Source organism: Podarcis melisellensis, assembly GCF_964234715.1.
Source record: "Podarcis melisellensis genome assembly, chromosome: 3".
NCBI lineage: Eukaryota > Metazoa > Chordata > Lepidosauria > Squamata > Lacertidae > Podarcis > Podarcis melisellensis.
The window spans coordinates 42,211,833-42,226,932 of NC_138530.1; the positions used below are offsets into that span (position 1 = coordinate 42,211,833).

Consider the following 15,100-nt stretch of genomic DNA (forward strand, 5'->3'; position numbering starts at 1 on the left):
TTTGTCCTTTCTCATGTTGCCACCCTCCGGACCTCTCGTGGAGAGGGCACATGAAAACGGGCCTCAGATGATGATTGCAGGGGCCAGGTCAGTTCATATGGCGACTGGGTGCAACAAATTAAAAATGCATGCAGGCGTATGGGAAAGAGCAATTGCGAAAAAGGCCTCTATGTTGCTAATAGCTGCAGAAACATGTTTTTGGTCATGGGGTGGTGTGATCAGTTATCAGGAACCAAAAATATAGGAACAAGGAGTCCATGCAATTACTATCTAATCTTGAGAAACATAATAGTGACAGAATGACTGGGGGTGGGGGTAGGTGTCCAGGAACTCTACAGATAGCCACACAGATGCTATGTCCTGTATGAATTCTTACCTATTCTTACATTTAACCTTGAGCATTTTTATTAAAGTTTTCGAGGTTACCAGCATGAGTCTGACCAAACTGCGGGAGGCAGTGGAGGACAGAGGTGCCTGGCGTTCTCTGGTCCATGGGGTCACAAAGAGTCGGACACGACTGAACGACTAAACAACAACAACATTTTTATTAAAGTAGCTAGATTTTTCATCAGAGGAAGAATTGCTAGGCTTGTTTATGATAGCAGGTGCAGTCTCTGGAAAGAAGAGACTAGTTATTTGGAAGCCACTTGTCACATATGTTGTTGGCTGTCATTTAGTGGGAAGAGTGTGCTGAATTAAGGTTTAATTAATTCCACAGGAAAGATGGATGATGGAGACATGTCCTTATCTTGTGAATATCAACGAAGACCCTCAGCTTTCGGGCGTTCTCAAATATTTCATTCAAGACGGTATTATTTTGTTTAAGTGCTAAATGTGTGTTGCTCAGGTGGGTAATCCATTTTATATTATTACACATCTGAGTAATGTAACCAAAACAAGTGAATCCTTTTCCAAGGAGGTTGCAAACAAAACTTTTACCACTGGGGAGACAAGATGGAAGGGCGGAAAGGGTAATTCAATAGGGCAGTGTATTTGCTTACCCACAGAATATTGAGTTATGGAACAGCATACAAATGCTTAAAATAAAATGAGATTAATATGCACAGTTTCAGTTGCACATGCTTTTAAATGTATACCTTATTCTAGTTTATTGTCTAGCATGTTGATAAAGCTTTTTCTTTTTGTAAATTAACCAACTGCAATTATATCCGCCAAATAAGCTCACTCCTAGCCACCCAGATTGTTTTTGTCTTTAGCATTTCACAGGGAATCATGTTTATATATACCGTAAAAAAGATGTTCACCACAGTTTTCCAAAGCAAAGTTTACACAGGAAATGTTTTATTTCAGGTTCTTCTGATGTTGGTCAATCATCCTCAAATGCAATAACTCTCCGAGGTTTAGGGTATGTAGATGAGCTTATTCCTTTTCTGCAGGAAATTTCATCAACAATGTGGTAACTTATTTTGGTTTTGATTATAATTAGTTGGGAGGGAGATAGAAAGAATAAATATGCTACTAGATCAGGGGTAGGCAACCTAAGGCCCGTGGGCCAGATGCGGCCCAATTGCCTTCTCAATCTGGCCCACAAACGGTCCGGGAATCAGCTTGTTTGTACATGAGTAGAATGTGTCCTTTTATTTAAAATGCATCTCTGGGTTATTTGTGGGGTATAGGAATTCATTCTTTTTTTCCTTCAATATATAGTCTGGCCCACCACATGGTCTGAGGGATGGTGGACCAGCCCATGGCTGAAAAAGGTTGCTGACCCCTGTACTAGATGATGCTTACTAAAGTTATTACCTATCTCTATAACTAAGGCTCTATCTAACATTGCAAGATATTTCATTCAAAACTTTGATGTGGGTTTAATTTATTGCTTTCTCTTAGTTTGTCTTGGATCATTTGGCCTTTTCTATAAGTGAGGAGGGTCATATAAGCACCGGGTGGCATCAGTCCTGTGTTTATGTGGTTGAGAAGTGGGAATGCCAAACAAACTTGAATGCAGCCTCAAACACACAAGGGACCTCATTTCCTCTTATTGTAACTGGGGTTTTACACCTATTTAATGCCTACTTTAGCATTAAAGTATATAATAATATTAATAACCATTTGTCTATCTAACCCATCTAACTGTTTGTTCCATATGGTAGAGGCTCTCCAAGGTTTTAGGCAGATTTTTTAATGAACCTTGAGATCTTTTAATTGGGGATAATGAAGGATCCAGCTTAGGACCCGTGTCATGGAAAGCATCTGGACTCTGAGCTTGAGACCCTTCCCACCCACTGCTCCTTGCGTCTTATTCCAAATGGTGCCTTATTTCTCCTTCTCCTTTACTAGAAATGAAGCAATGCTAATTTTACTCTGGTGGTGCGGTGAAAGATGTCTGTCACAATTTTGAATAGCTTGCTTTACAACTGTCTTTCAGCATTTTGGATAAGCATGCAACATTCACAAATGCTGATGGTAAAGTTACTATAACACCTCGGGATAAGTGTAAAGTCATTGTTAATGGTGTCCCCATTGCTGTGAAAACTAAACTGCAGCATCTGGTGAGTTCTTTGTTTGTTAACCATTTCCCCATGCTTTGGTGTACTGTGTATATAGCTCAGTTTCTTAGTTATTACACTAACGCTTGCTGTGTAAAGACCAGGTTTCTGAAGACAGCTTTCAGGCTTTGAAAATATAATTAAATATAATGCTTAACAACCAATTGTGCAGTAGAAAGGCTTTCAGCAAGCCCTGTATACTCAATCCCTCAGGACCGTATTATTTTGGGGTCAAATAGTGCATATCTCTACATTGGACCACCTTCAGATCGCACCAGCGAGGACCTGACCAGATATGATTATGATTTCATTCAGTCAGAGTTGGCAGCAGCAGAAGGTTTCAGTGTAGATAAACTTGGTAAGCACTATAATATATTAGTTTTCTTGTTGATTTTCTAGATTTGTTGCTCCTGGCTTATTTGTTATTTTATTACACCTTAATATTTTATGGTAAGCTACCCACCCTGATAACTTGATTAAAGGGTATGAATGGTCCACATATTAATCCTAACACAAATTAAACATGGTGCTAAATTAATATACTATGAACAAATCTGGATTAAGGTGGTTGGGGCCCCTAGTGCAGTTCTCAAAAGAAGGCACCCCCCTACTGCCCCCCAAAAAGGAATGGAAGAAATAAAGTAGCCAAAAATACATCTTGAAGTATATTAAAGACTAACACATTTATTAGTGTATACGATTTCGTGGATCACACCCACACCCACACCCCTTAATAAAATTAGCAAAGAAGAAAATACTTCAAGCACGTGCAGTTTCGTATTTTAAACTTCTCATTGTTTTTGCTCACTTCCTAACTTGGGTTGGTCACCAGCTCACATGACTGTTCTGCAGGAGGCATAAAATGGCTGCAAAAGGGGACCTAGTGCTTGTATCATAGTGTAGGAATGAAAATCACGGGAGACGAGTAGTAGGTGTCATGTGAGAGGCGTCTGCCGGGAAGTCCCGGGAACTCTCTTTTATTGAATATCACAAAACATTGCCACAGGTGTGCTTGTGGTTGATTGGTTGATACAAACACAAAGAAACTCATTGCCTATTGGTTAATGCAAATGCAAGGCGGGAATTACATGTGAGGGGTGGGAATTACATGTGAACATTAATCACTGGTAGATTAAAGGCTGGAAAACAAGGTTGGGACTAGACAAGCATGAAACCTCCTAATTAATTATAACTAAAGATTAATATAACACAAACAATTACTAATGATTGATCATAACATGAAAGAATATAATAATCAAGTTCTATAGATGTGGTCAGCTATGCATGGAGTACAAGTCACCATGAACTTAAGGTGAACTGAGCGATGAGGGAATGTCTTGGTGTTTGGAGCAGGTTTGTACAGTGTGTGCAGAAACAGAGAGAAGATTATAAGCGAGACTTCCCAGAATGCAAGAGGAAAGAAGCAAGACTTCCCATAGCAAGACTTCCCATAAGGCCACAGTTATGTATCCCTATAATGCAACAGTTATGTGCAGAGGGAATGATCTTATGTGCAGAAGGAAAACTTCCCTTTATCATAGGCATCAAATTTTGCTTCCTTTAATCAGAGTGGTGTATCTTTGTGTTATAAATATTTTTCTGGGTAGTCCAGCCCTGCCAATTAGTACAGTTCCAAGACTTCAACCAATCTTAATCTAGCATGATTATTGTATGTTTCAACAATGCACAAGTCCAACTTATGTTCAGTTGCACAGCAGCTGAAATTTCAATAACCTAGTCATTTATTTCTCTGCCATAACCATGAAAACTGCTCTTGCCTGGACTTGATGATAAGGTGCTTTTTTCCCCTGAGGTGCTGCAAACAGGAAGGATGGGAAGCCAGATCCCAGCGTCCTTGCTGTGTTCCATGATTATCTTAAGTTAATGCCTTTGGTTGCTGAAGCCAATCAAATGAGTGTGGAGCTGAGAAAGGTAAGTTTACGTGTGCCATTGTTTACTGCAGGCAAAAATCATCCTGTTAGTTCAACAGACCTGATAGTCCACTGATTACACCTGTTGGGTAATTCTGTGTGTCCAAACCAGAGATCATCACATGGAACTATGGGAAATAACAAATTTATTTTCTTCAGCAGAAAAGGCTCCTTCTGTAGGACTGAGAATAAAGCTTGCAAGCCTAATTCTCAACCCTGTACTGCATGGTGAAACAAAAGGAGTACATAAAGTGAATGCCTCTTACAATAGAGAGGGGCTGCATTTAACAAGATGTGTTCCTGAAAGTGTGTTCAGGGGTTGGACTAACTTGTCCAGTGCCTTTGATTATTTTTGTCTCTCTGCGTTTAGGTCTCTAGCTCATGCTGGTGCTGCAGCTATCTGCATAGCTACATTCCCTTGATGAGCTATATTGCCTGCATTGTTCAGTATGTACTACGTTGTACTGTGTTGCAGGATGAGGCCTATTTTTCTTTTTTTTGAGGGGATGATAGTGGAAGTCTGCTGGTGGAAGATGGTGGACTTTTTCTCCGTTTTCAGAAATATCACAATTTATGATTTTGTCTCTCCTAGAAAATAAAACTGCATTATTAGACAGGAGAAGGCAACCACAAGAACTACTTGGCATCTACCTTTTTTCTTTTTTGCAAGATTTACTGTGATTTAGTCCAATTCTTTAGATCTTACCCATTAACACCCTACTGTTTATGTCATCTACCTCTTATACCATTAAAAAGGAATTCGCACTATAGTGTTATCCAATTTCAATGATTCTTGAGACATTTGTCTATTTTAGCTTTCTAAATTGAAAGCTAGTCAGCTACAGAAAAAAACTTTTTTGATAAGGTGTGGCTTCTTTTTTTTTTTTAACAGGACCTAATTTTGGAACTGAAAGTGAAAAATTTGGCTTCCTCTGACTCTAGAGGCTATGATCTGCAAAAGGAGATTATAGTTAAAGTGGCGCACAAAGTTACAAACCAGGTAAAGTAGTCTCAACCATTAGTCATGGCAAGTTGTATTGAGAAAGACTACAGTGCGTGCTTCACAGGCTACTCTATTTTACACCAGCTGGGCCTTCCCTTCCAACCCAAAGTCCTCCCTGCTACTGTCTCAATGGCTGGTTCCAGTTTGACAAGGGAGGCTGCTGGTTCTGATGCCAAAGCCCCAGATCTGGTCTCCCAAGGTTGTCCCCTTCTCTTTGTATTCTTTGTTCAAGACACGTGCAGCCCATAAGTCAGCTTTTTGGAACTACAACTTAGTTTTTACACTCTGAACCTTATGATTAGAATAATTCAAGTTACCTCATTTCTCTAGATATGGGTTTGGTCAAAACCCAAGTTCATCAACAGAAAGTTTTTAATGGAAGAGCTCTATCGGCGTTTCTTAGATGGAGAAGATGTGCAGGTTGACAAAGAAAGCGATCCATTCTGGGATCCCGTGGAAGTAATCCATTTAGGATCTGCTCACATCTGGCTCCAGTCCCTTGCTTATTGCATGAAACTTGAGGAACAAACAGAACTCCTGAATTCTGAAGGAATGGAGGAAGCCATCATTCTTATCAATATCATTCCATGCTCTCCAAATGGCAGGTGAGCATCTGCTGTTGGTTTTCTTGAAAGGCTACTTGGGCTTGACTTGAAGATTTATGCCTGTACCTTTAAAACAGGGGTGGCTAACCTGTGGGTTTTTAGGCATTGTTGGACTACAACTCCCATCCTCCTCTACTATTGGCCATGGTCTGATGGAGTCCAATAACACTTGGAGGGGCATGGGTCAGCCACGCCTGCTTTAAAAGCTGTGATGCACCAGGAAATTATGCAGCTGCTGTGCCTTCCCCTTCCCTCACTGATTTGCCAGCTCCGTTGCTTACTTTCCTCTCCCATTTGTTGTACAACAGACACGACTTTAGGATGGGCAGAGGCTGATGGAGCAATGGGCAGAAGACAAGGGGGGTTGTATCTTTCCTACTACCTAGGAAACACGCCTATACAGTGGTACCTCAGGTTACATACGCTTCAGGTTACAGACTCTGCTAAGCCGGAAATAGTGCTTCAGGTAACAAACTTTGCTTCAGGATAAGAACAGAAATCGTGCTCTGGTGGCGCGGCAGCAGCAGGAGGCCCCATTGGCTAAAGTGGTGCTTCAGGTTAAGAACAGTTTCAGGTTAAGAACAGACCTCCGGAACGAATAAAGTACTTAACCCGAGGTACCACTGTACATTTAACAACTTGGAGGCAGAAACTTGACAACCCTGTTTCTTACTGCCTCTTCTGAAGCTTACAGATAAAAATTCTAACTGACAGAGAACATTTGAGGTCTGACTAGGTATAGATTTATTATACATTTGTTTATAAATATTTCTAAACCACTATTCTGGGCATAATAGCCCTCACAAAGTGGTGCACAGTTGTGAAATAAAACAAATAAAACCACCTGTTTAAAACATTCACCCATTAAACTGTAGAAATTGATCCAAAATGGCAATGAATAAGTTGCAGATTGAAATAAAAATCTATTTTAAACAAAGCTAATAATGGGACGCGGGTGGCGCTGTGGGTTAAACCACAGAGCCTAGGACTTGCCGATCAGAAGGTCAGCAGTTCAAATCCCCGTGACGGGATGAGCTCCCGTTGTTCGGTCCCTGCTCCTGCCAACCTAGCAGTTCGAAAGCATGTCAAAGTGCAAGTAGATAAATAGGTACCACTCTGGTGGGAAGTTAAACGGTGTTTCCGTGCGCTGTTCTGGTTCGCCAGAAGTGGCTTAGTCATGCTGGCCACATGACCCAGAAGCTGTATGCCGACTCCCTCAGCCAATAAAGCGAGATGAGTGCCGCAACCCCAGAGTCGGTCACAACTGGACCTAATGGTCAGGGGTCCCTTTACCTTTACCTTTAATAATATGGAGCCATATGGATTTCCACAAGGAATGAGACCCACAAGTACAATACCATCACCAACAACGTCCTGCCTCTGACATTTCTGCCTTTTTCAACTCCAAGCCATAGAGCAGGGACATACTTAGATCATTTTTAACCTTGTCCAGGGGTGGGGAAACTATGGCCCTCAAAATGCTGTTGGAGCAACTCCCATAATCCCTGACAATCAGCCATGCTGGCTAAGGCTGATGGGAGATAGGGTCCAATAACATCTGGAAGGCCACAGGTTTGCCATCTCTTACCTTTTGACTTTGTTGGTCTATAAACTAACCTTGGACTTGATCAACTGACAAGCTGAGATCAAACCCAATTGGCTGTGCAGCAACTCTGTAGCATCACTGATATCAGTGTGGCTTGGGCAGCACTAATCAGCTGATTAGTTCAAGGTATACTTTAAGTTCCAATATGATCTTTACATGCCCCACATCTGATGACATGTATGACATCAGATGTGGGAGAAATGGGTATGGTTTGGGGAGAAACTGTATTGCAATTTAGATTGAGACCCTCGCTATACCTAATTAGCTCTATAGTCCAGAGCGCAGTGCTGGTTTAGAGTTACATCCAAATAAGATCAAAGTCACTACCATCTTGCATATTAATTCCCATTTTCCCCATTTTATTTTTTAATAGAGCCTTTGGAGAGGACGATATGGTCATTGATCCTTTGGAATTGCTGGGCAAAAGAATTGATTTCCAAATTCACATTTTACAATGCCTTGGAGTCAAATGGATAAAAGAAGTGGCACAGAGAGGGATTCAGATTGGGTATTGTTAGTTAAAGCTTCCTGTGAAATATTCTCAGTTTGGCTCTTTGGAGTGAATAAGAATTTCACAACTGAGTTTTCTTTTGCATGAAAACTTTACCCAAGATAGTAATTTTTTCAGATAATGTTGGGTATCTTTATTTCTTCAGTTATGCACTTAAATCCATTCTTGACTTGCTGGTCTCTTTCCTGTTGTTGCTGATTTAGTAAATAATTTAGCTTTATAAATAATAGATTATAATGATCTCCACGGCAACTCCATGGGTTGTTACAGGGTCAGCCTGTGCTTTTTTCAACTCCTAGTATTGCACAGCACTGTAAACCAGGAGTAAGCAATATGATGTGCTCCAGATGTTAATGGACTCTAGTTCTCATCATCAGTAGCCAGGAATGATGGGAGCTGGAGTCCATCATTATCTGGAGGGGCCACAGGTTCCCCATCCCTGATTTCAATGAAGCTTGTTCAGAAGAACTTCCTAGTAAACTGTGTCCAGTGGACGCTAATGCCTGCTAGGTCAAGTAGTCAAGATTAGAACTGGAAGGGAAATGCAAGGGAACTGCAAGGGAAATGTATTTTTGGAAATTGTGACATTTTTGGCCCAAAAAGAGTATTAAAAATGACTACCATAAAGAAATTAAGAAACCATTTCATGAAATTTACTGGGCATGCAAGACAATTTTTTTTTAAATTAATAAGTAGGAAGGAAAATCTAACCTTGAAATTTTGCTTCAAGATTGTCATATTTCTGTTATTTCAAGCAGTTGATGTCTTTGGACACAGACCTTAGTTTTTAATTGGGTCTTCGTTTGTTTTACTATTTTAGATATAAATTTTATGATCTCCCATGCCCATTATACACAAAGCCTGTTTGGAAAAATGTGAACCCGAAGATAGAAGAGCTAGTAAAATTTTCAGCCCTTAATATGTCCCATGATTTTTTGAACTATTTGCAGAAAAATGCTCTGATAGTTGACTTGTGGGGGCTTCAAGGTATGCTTTTGACTTTTTATCTTGATAACGCTATGTATACACCTTTATATTCAGTACTTTGTATCTAAAAGCATGGCTTTTGTTTGGAAAGATAACATAAAACTGCCATGTACAAAGTCAAACTATTGGTCCTTCTTGCCTAGGCTTGCTTTACTCCAACTTGTAGCGGTATGGCATCTCATTAAACCACAGTTCAATAATAGTTTATTAAGCCATAAGCTGCCCCATGAACCATCAAGCAAACCTTTGTTTCATCATACCTTGAGTCATTTCCTCCCCCTGGCTATTTCCACCATCTCCTGTCTCTCTACCTACTATCCCAAAAATCTTTGTGGTGCCCAATTCATGGCACTTCCTTTTTCCCATTCCTGCTGGACAGTGTGTGGAAATGTTCCCGAAGTTTTTAATCAGCTGTAATCTGACGAGGGCCTGCTCGTCATAAAATAATCAGTCTCATGCCAGAATGGATTGAAAGGGCCTAACCAGCCTCAAAGCTTAACCGCTCAAAAGCTGCTGCAGCCCAACATTTATTATGAACAGTAAAAAACTTACAACATTGTATCAACTCTGCAGCTAAGTACAATACCATACATTGAAATCACCCCATTATCAGGCTACACTATGTGGACCAATCACTGGACTAGCATGAGGTGTTCATGCGCTGATCATGCCCAGCACAGCCTGCCCTGCCAAAAGGTCAGGCTGCAGTAAATTTCCACCCATGCGCCCATTTTACCACATAGGCATTAACAACCATTTTCCTACAGTAATCAACAGCCAACTCCCTTTCCTTGCCCCATGAAGTTCTTTATAGAATTTATTTCCATTCCATTCCTCTCCTCCACTGCGTTGCCACATCTATCAGCTTTATTCCCCTACTCACCAATCACCCTGTTGTGTATTGGCTCTCCTGTCTTGTCAGACCAAACCTGCCTGATTCAGCTCTCAGGCACTGTGCTCTTAGTTGCTGTTCTGCATTACAGGCAGCAGACTATGGCATGGTGAAAGCAAAAGGTCTTTCAAGCTGCCCTGCACCTCTCCTTGAACCTCCAGCTTTTGCATGTTTACACAGCAGTATGAGGCTGTTTGTAAAAGGGCTTTCAAACAGTCCCATGCTACATTCTGAAGGCCTGACAATCAAGGCTTCAAAGCACCACATCATCCGACATCAAGTGATTGGCAGTTCACCCCTGCTTTTAATGTTAATCTCTGGTATGTGTTGTAACTGAATGTAGGTTTGGACAGCTTTGTGGTACTGCAAGTAGGTCATGCTGACTTTTAGCTGACTTTTAGTACAGTGGTACCTCAGGTTACATACGCTTCAGGTTACAGACTCCGTTAACCCAGAAATAGTACCTCGGGTTAAGAACTTTACTTCAAGATGAGAACAGAAATCGTGCTCTGGCGGTGCAGCGGCAGCAGGAGGCCCCATTAGCTAAAGTGGTGCTTCCAGTTAAGAACAATTTCAGGTTAAGAACTGACCTCCGGAACGAATTAAGTTCTTAACCTGAGGTACCACTGTACCTTGATTATGTGTGGTTGGGCCCTTTATGATAGAATAAAGAGTGCTCAGTTATGTGAGATGCTAGCTAGACCTTGAGTTTAAATCCCCCTGGCTCTTCTTTACACTTTGAACTATTGACACAAAACATTTTGAACTCTTGCTGGCCGATTCTGCTTGTTCATTGTGAGACCGTGACAGCTACAAGTCTTTGACCTATCTTATATTTAAAGTTAATTACATTACTCAGCAGCCACACTCTAACCCCACCTAGGACCAATGACTAGTCTAGTGCACTTGTTCTCCCAGGAGATGCTGGCGCCTGTATCCAGCACCCTTGTTTCCCTAGGATACCTTGCATGTGCAGTATCATAATGGCACATGTTAGACAGGAGTGGAGTGGCAGCAGACACCTGAAGCAGCAGAATAAGGTAGCTTTAGGGGAAAGAGGGGTAATTAAGGGGGGCTGATGATGCTCTTTCTAGGAACATGTTGTTCTTTGTTACCAATGTTTAAAGTGATATAGAATGGGAATGTGGAGGATATAATCTATAATGGCAGTATCTTCCCAATAATACAGAAGGATGTGTGCAACTGGATTCCTCTCGGCAAGACATGGCATTAACAAGGGAGAGCTCTATTATCATTGATAATCCCAGAGCTGAGGTTCTGAGACACACCAGTCTGGTAAGTGTATTTTTGGTATTCTTGCATGTGGTCAAAGATCATAACCAAGCAGTATCCCAATTTCATGTAGCTTATATGGCAGGTGGTTTTTTTGCTGCTAACATGAATTGCTTTTCCGCTGCTGTTGAGAATGGAAAAAGATCTAAAAAACCCCAGAAACAAACTTAGGGACAAAAAACTGATAACTATTTACTAGGGACAAATTCAAGGCAATAGGGACTTTCCTTGTACATGGGGACAGCTGGAGGCTATACAGCCATATGATGGCCAAATATGCCATGAAACCAATACCATTTCCATATGAATTATTGCATATTGCATATTTGTGATAAGAATTTCTTCTATTTTTAGGACACAGAAAACCAGATTGCTGAACTTTACCAAAAGCTGTTAAAACTAGAGCAAGAGACTGAACTGCTTAGAGATATTAACAGAGCTCTAAGGGAAGAAAATGTACTTCTGAAGGATAAATTGAAAGCGTGCGAGATTGAAACCCATAAAAGTAAGCACCTGACCCCTTTTAAAAAGGTATAGGACCCACGACAGTTAAGTCCAGTAGCAAACAACTCTGGGGTTGCGGGGCTCCTCTCACTTTACTGGCCAAGGGAGCCGACGTTTGTCCGCAGACAGTTTTTCCGGGTCATGTGGCTAGCATGATTAAGCCACTTCTGGCAAAACCAGAGCAGTGCATGGAAACACTGTTTACCTTCCTGCTGGAGTGGTACTTATTTATCTACTTGCACTTTGACCTGCTTTCGAACTGCTAGGTGGGCAGGAGCTGGGACCAAGCAACAGGAGCTCACCCTGTCACAGGGATTTGAACCGCCGACCTTTCGATCGGCAAGCCCTAGGCTCAGTGGTTTAGACCACCGTGCCACACGACCCCTTTTACTTCTCCTTTAATTATGTTGAATTTGACCTTCTTCGGCTGCAATCCTGGGGGGGGGGCGGAGGGGGAACTGAAGGCTGTTTAATTCCGTACCCTGAGACCCATTGGGTCGAACTGAGGACGGAGGAGCATTCTAATATTCCCTCAACAATTTTATAGTTTGTTTTTAAACTATAAGCTATAAACCAAACTATAGTTTAGTTCTAATAGGAAGGAAATACAAGGGAGAGATATTTACATCAGCTACTAAGCTAGTTTAAGTATCTTTCTGGTTTGGAGATATGTCAGGTTGCTGAGGCAGCTTTGGATCCTTCAAATTCAAGCCTTTATCTGGTTCTTCCTCTCCCTGTGACATGCTTGCTACTGGGCCTACAGATGTCAGAGCTCCAATGCTGGTAGGCTCAGGGTGTTGGAGGTTTCCTTGGTGGCAGGAAGGGAGGTTCCCCTCCCTTATGTAGGAGAAGGGACTACCAGTGTACACTATGTCCTCTTGCATTCCCTCCCAGGGCCATAGAATTGCAGCCGTAGAGCATTAACTGCTCATATTTACTTTAATACATTTTGGGACAGGTGACAGCTGGCAGGTTTCAGGTGAGATTACCATGCTTGATTTATTGTAGTAGGGGTCCACCTCAAGGTCTCAAACAAATTTTGCATTAATATATGCATTGATGTATCTATGTAAAAATGTATTACATGTGTTGTGCAAGATGTGCTGGTTATTATAAATGATCAAAAACAGGATTATTCTTTTTTACATCTATTGAGTGAAACTCAGGACAGGAAGTTGGCCTTGCCCCCGTCTGCAAAAGTCTGCTAGTAACTTCAAATTTAAAAAAGTTTTAAGAGGAAGTGAAAATGAGAATAGAGCTGCAAGTAAAAGCCAGGAATCTCAGCACCATTGAGTGTGGAGCATTTAGCCTCTGCATACCTTTTTGTACAGATTGCTGGAGGGGGGCAGCAAGAACACCAAAATTCTGGCCGTAAGTGGCTCTTTCCTTCTGTCTGTTGATACTAATCTTCACATCTTTCTGTTTTAGGTAAGATCTCAAAATCTCCTACAAAACCCCAAGCTGCTAAGGTAACTCAATCAGCGTCAAAAGATTCTCGCCCAGTTTGCAATTCTCGGATGAGCTGCGATGCAGAATTTGCTAAAGCCCTCAAAGCCTTCTACCAGAATATGAATGTGATCAGAGGCCAGTTTTTGAAAATAAAGCACTGCAGAGCTCCGGTATATATATCTTAACTGATTCTTAAAAAGAAAGGCTGAATCTATACTTATTTTCCCCGCAAAATCAGTATAATCCTTTTGAAAACTTCTACAGTGAACCAGTAGAAAACCCTCCCAGGACTGTAACTTTCCTCTTTTGCTGCTCTCTCTAATTCTACAGCTCTTAAGAATGCCCAAGTGTTCCTCACACCAAGGAGCCAAATAATGAAGTACTTAATGTTTTCCAGACTGTATTATATTGCAGGGCACATGCACCTTGTGTCCAATGAGAGGGTTTATTTATTTACAAAGGCTGAAACTGGGACATAGGAATGCAGAGTGCACCTCTGCTTTCACTTCCATTGTCAACACTAGAAGAGCTTTTGAATAAAGCTGCAGAACTGCCTTCATAGTTCACCCCCCACTTAGGATTTACTGTTCCTCAGGTGTGTTCTTCCGTGCTGAGTTAAGTTGCCCATTTGCTGGTGTAAGCTATTCTTTCCTTTTCACACTGCAGCTTCTGTATTTCATTTCATTTCTAGGAAGAAGATAATGTGCAAGTACTTCGACATTTTGCTGAGAGACAGTCACACATGTTAAAGGACTTTGGAGAGCAACTTGAGTCAAGTATAAGTAAACTGAAAAATGATGTTGCTTTGATAGTTAAAAAGAAACGGGAGAGGCTAGGTTGCAGCAAGCCGTAAAGTCATTGTACGAAATAAAACAGTAGTGTTTCAGTATAATTGTAACTGTGCTAAAGCATATGTTGTTTTGTGTCACTACAAATTAAGAGCACAACTTCTATATTTACCAGACCCACCCTGGACACAGCTGTAAGAGGGGAATAATTTAGTTCCAGAGTATGATCTGAAGGCACTTGAGGCACTTGCTGAAGCTGAGCAGGTCAGGATCTGGTCAGTGCCCGGGTGGGTGGGTGACCCATGATGGAAGAAAGGTGGGGTAGAAATGTAAGAAAATAAGTAACGCTGCATGAGAGCATTAGTATGTGCTGGTCATTATGTATCATTGATACCTCTACAAAAGTGTTCCTAAGCTCCCTGTGTGTAAATTACTCCTGCTGTAACTCCTGAGAAGGAAGTGGATGGGAAACAGCTATGGGTCTGCCAGTTCTGAACAGTTTCGTGCATTGTACTGTGCCTGTGGTAGGAGAGTGACAGTTCCATTGACCATTGTACTGTTCTTCTCATACTGACATAGGAGGAATTGTTCCATCAGGAATGTTTATACACTTTTTTCAAATCTGTGCACTAATGCCTTATTCAGAATAATCAGTGTTGGAATACTGATCAATATTAAGGAACAAACAAGTGGATAAATGACTTTTCCAATGTTAGGACACTTCTCAATATAGGGGTGCCAAACGTGGCACAAGGGTTTTTGAGGGGGGAGGTAGTAGGTTATACCGCCATTTGGACACCAGGTACCATTTTGAATCAAGGTGGCGGACTGAAATGTGACTTTGGCGTTACATTTATTGGTCTAGGTTTTCTGCCTCTTGAGGTGTTGTCACAAAATTCAAGCACAAGGGTTCCTGAGGTGTGGATGGCGGTCTCTGCCACTGTTTGGGTGCTGTGCACAATTTTGTTCCAACCATTGGACCAAAATATGATCTCACCTGATTTTTGGTGTCACGAGTCCA

At 41.3% G+C, this 15,100-nt stretch overlaps 1 protein-coding gene across 1 annotated transcript in view; it reads left to right on the forward strand.

The window, feature by feature from the left end:
• The window catches only part of LOC309366882 (kinesin-like protein KIF28), a 28,949-nt gene extending 14,766 nt beyond the window's left edge, over positions 1–14,183 (forward strand). The window contains 14 exon segments of the mRNA XM_081905810.1: positions 719–809; positions 1,312–1,366; positions 2,390–2,513; positions 2,724–2,868; positions 4,324–4,442; positions 5,334–5,441; positions 5,775–6,049; positions 8,029–8,163; positions 8,987–9,153; positions 11,235–11,341; positions 11,693–11,843; positions 13,271–13,461; positions 13,983–14,117; positions 14,120–14,183. Coding sequence (XP_081761936.1) covers positions 719–809; positions 1,312–1,366; positions 2,390–2,513; positions 2,724–2,868; positions 4,324–4,442; positions 5,334–5,441; positions 5,775–6,049; positions 8,029–8,163; positions 8,987–9,153; positions 11,235–11,341; positions 11,693–11,843; positions 13,271–13,461; positions 13,983–14,117; positions 14,120–14,170 — 1,854 coding nt within the window. The 3' untranslated portion in view covers positions 14,171–14,183.
• The last annotated feature ends 917 nt before the right edge of the window (positions 14,184–15,100 follow it).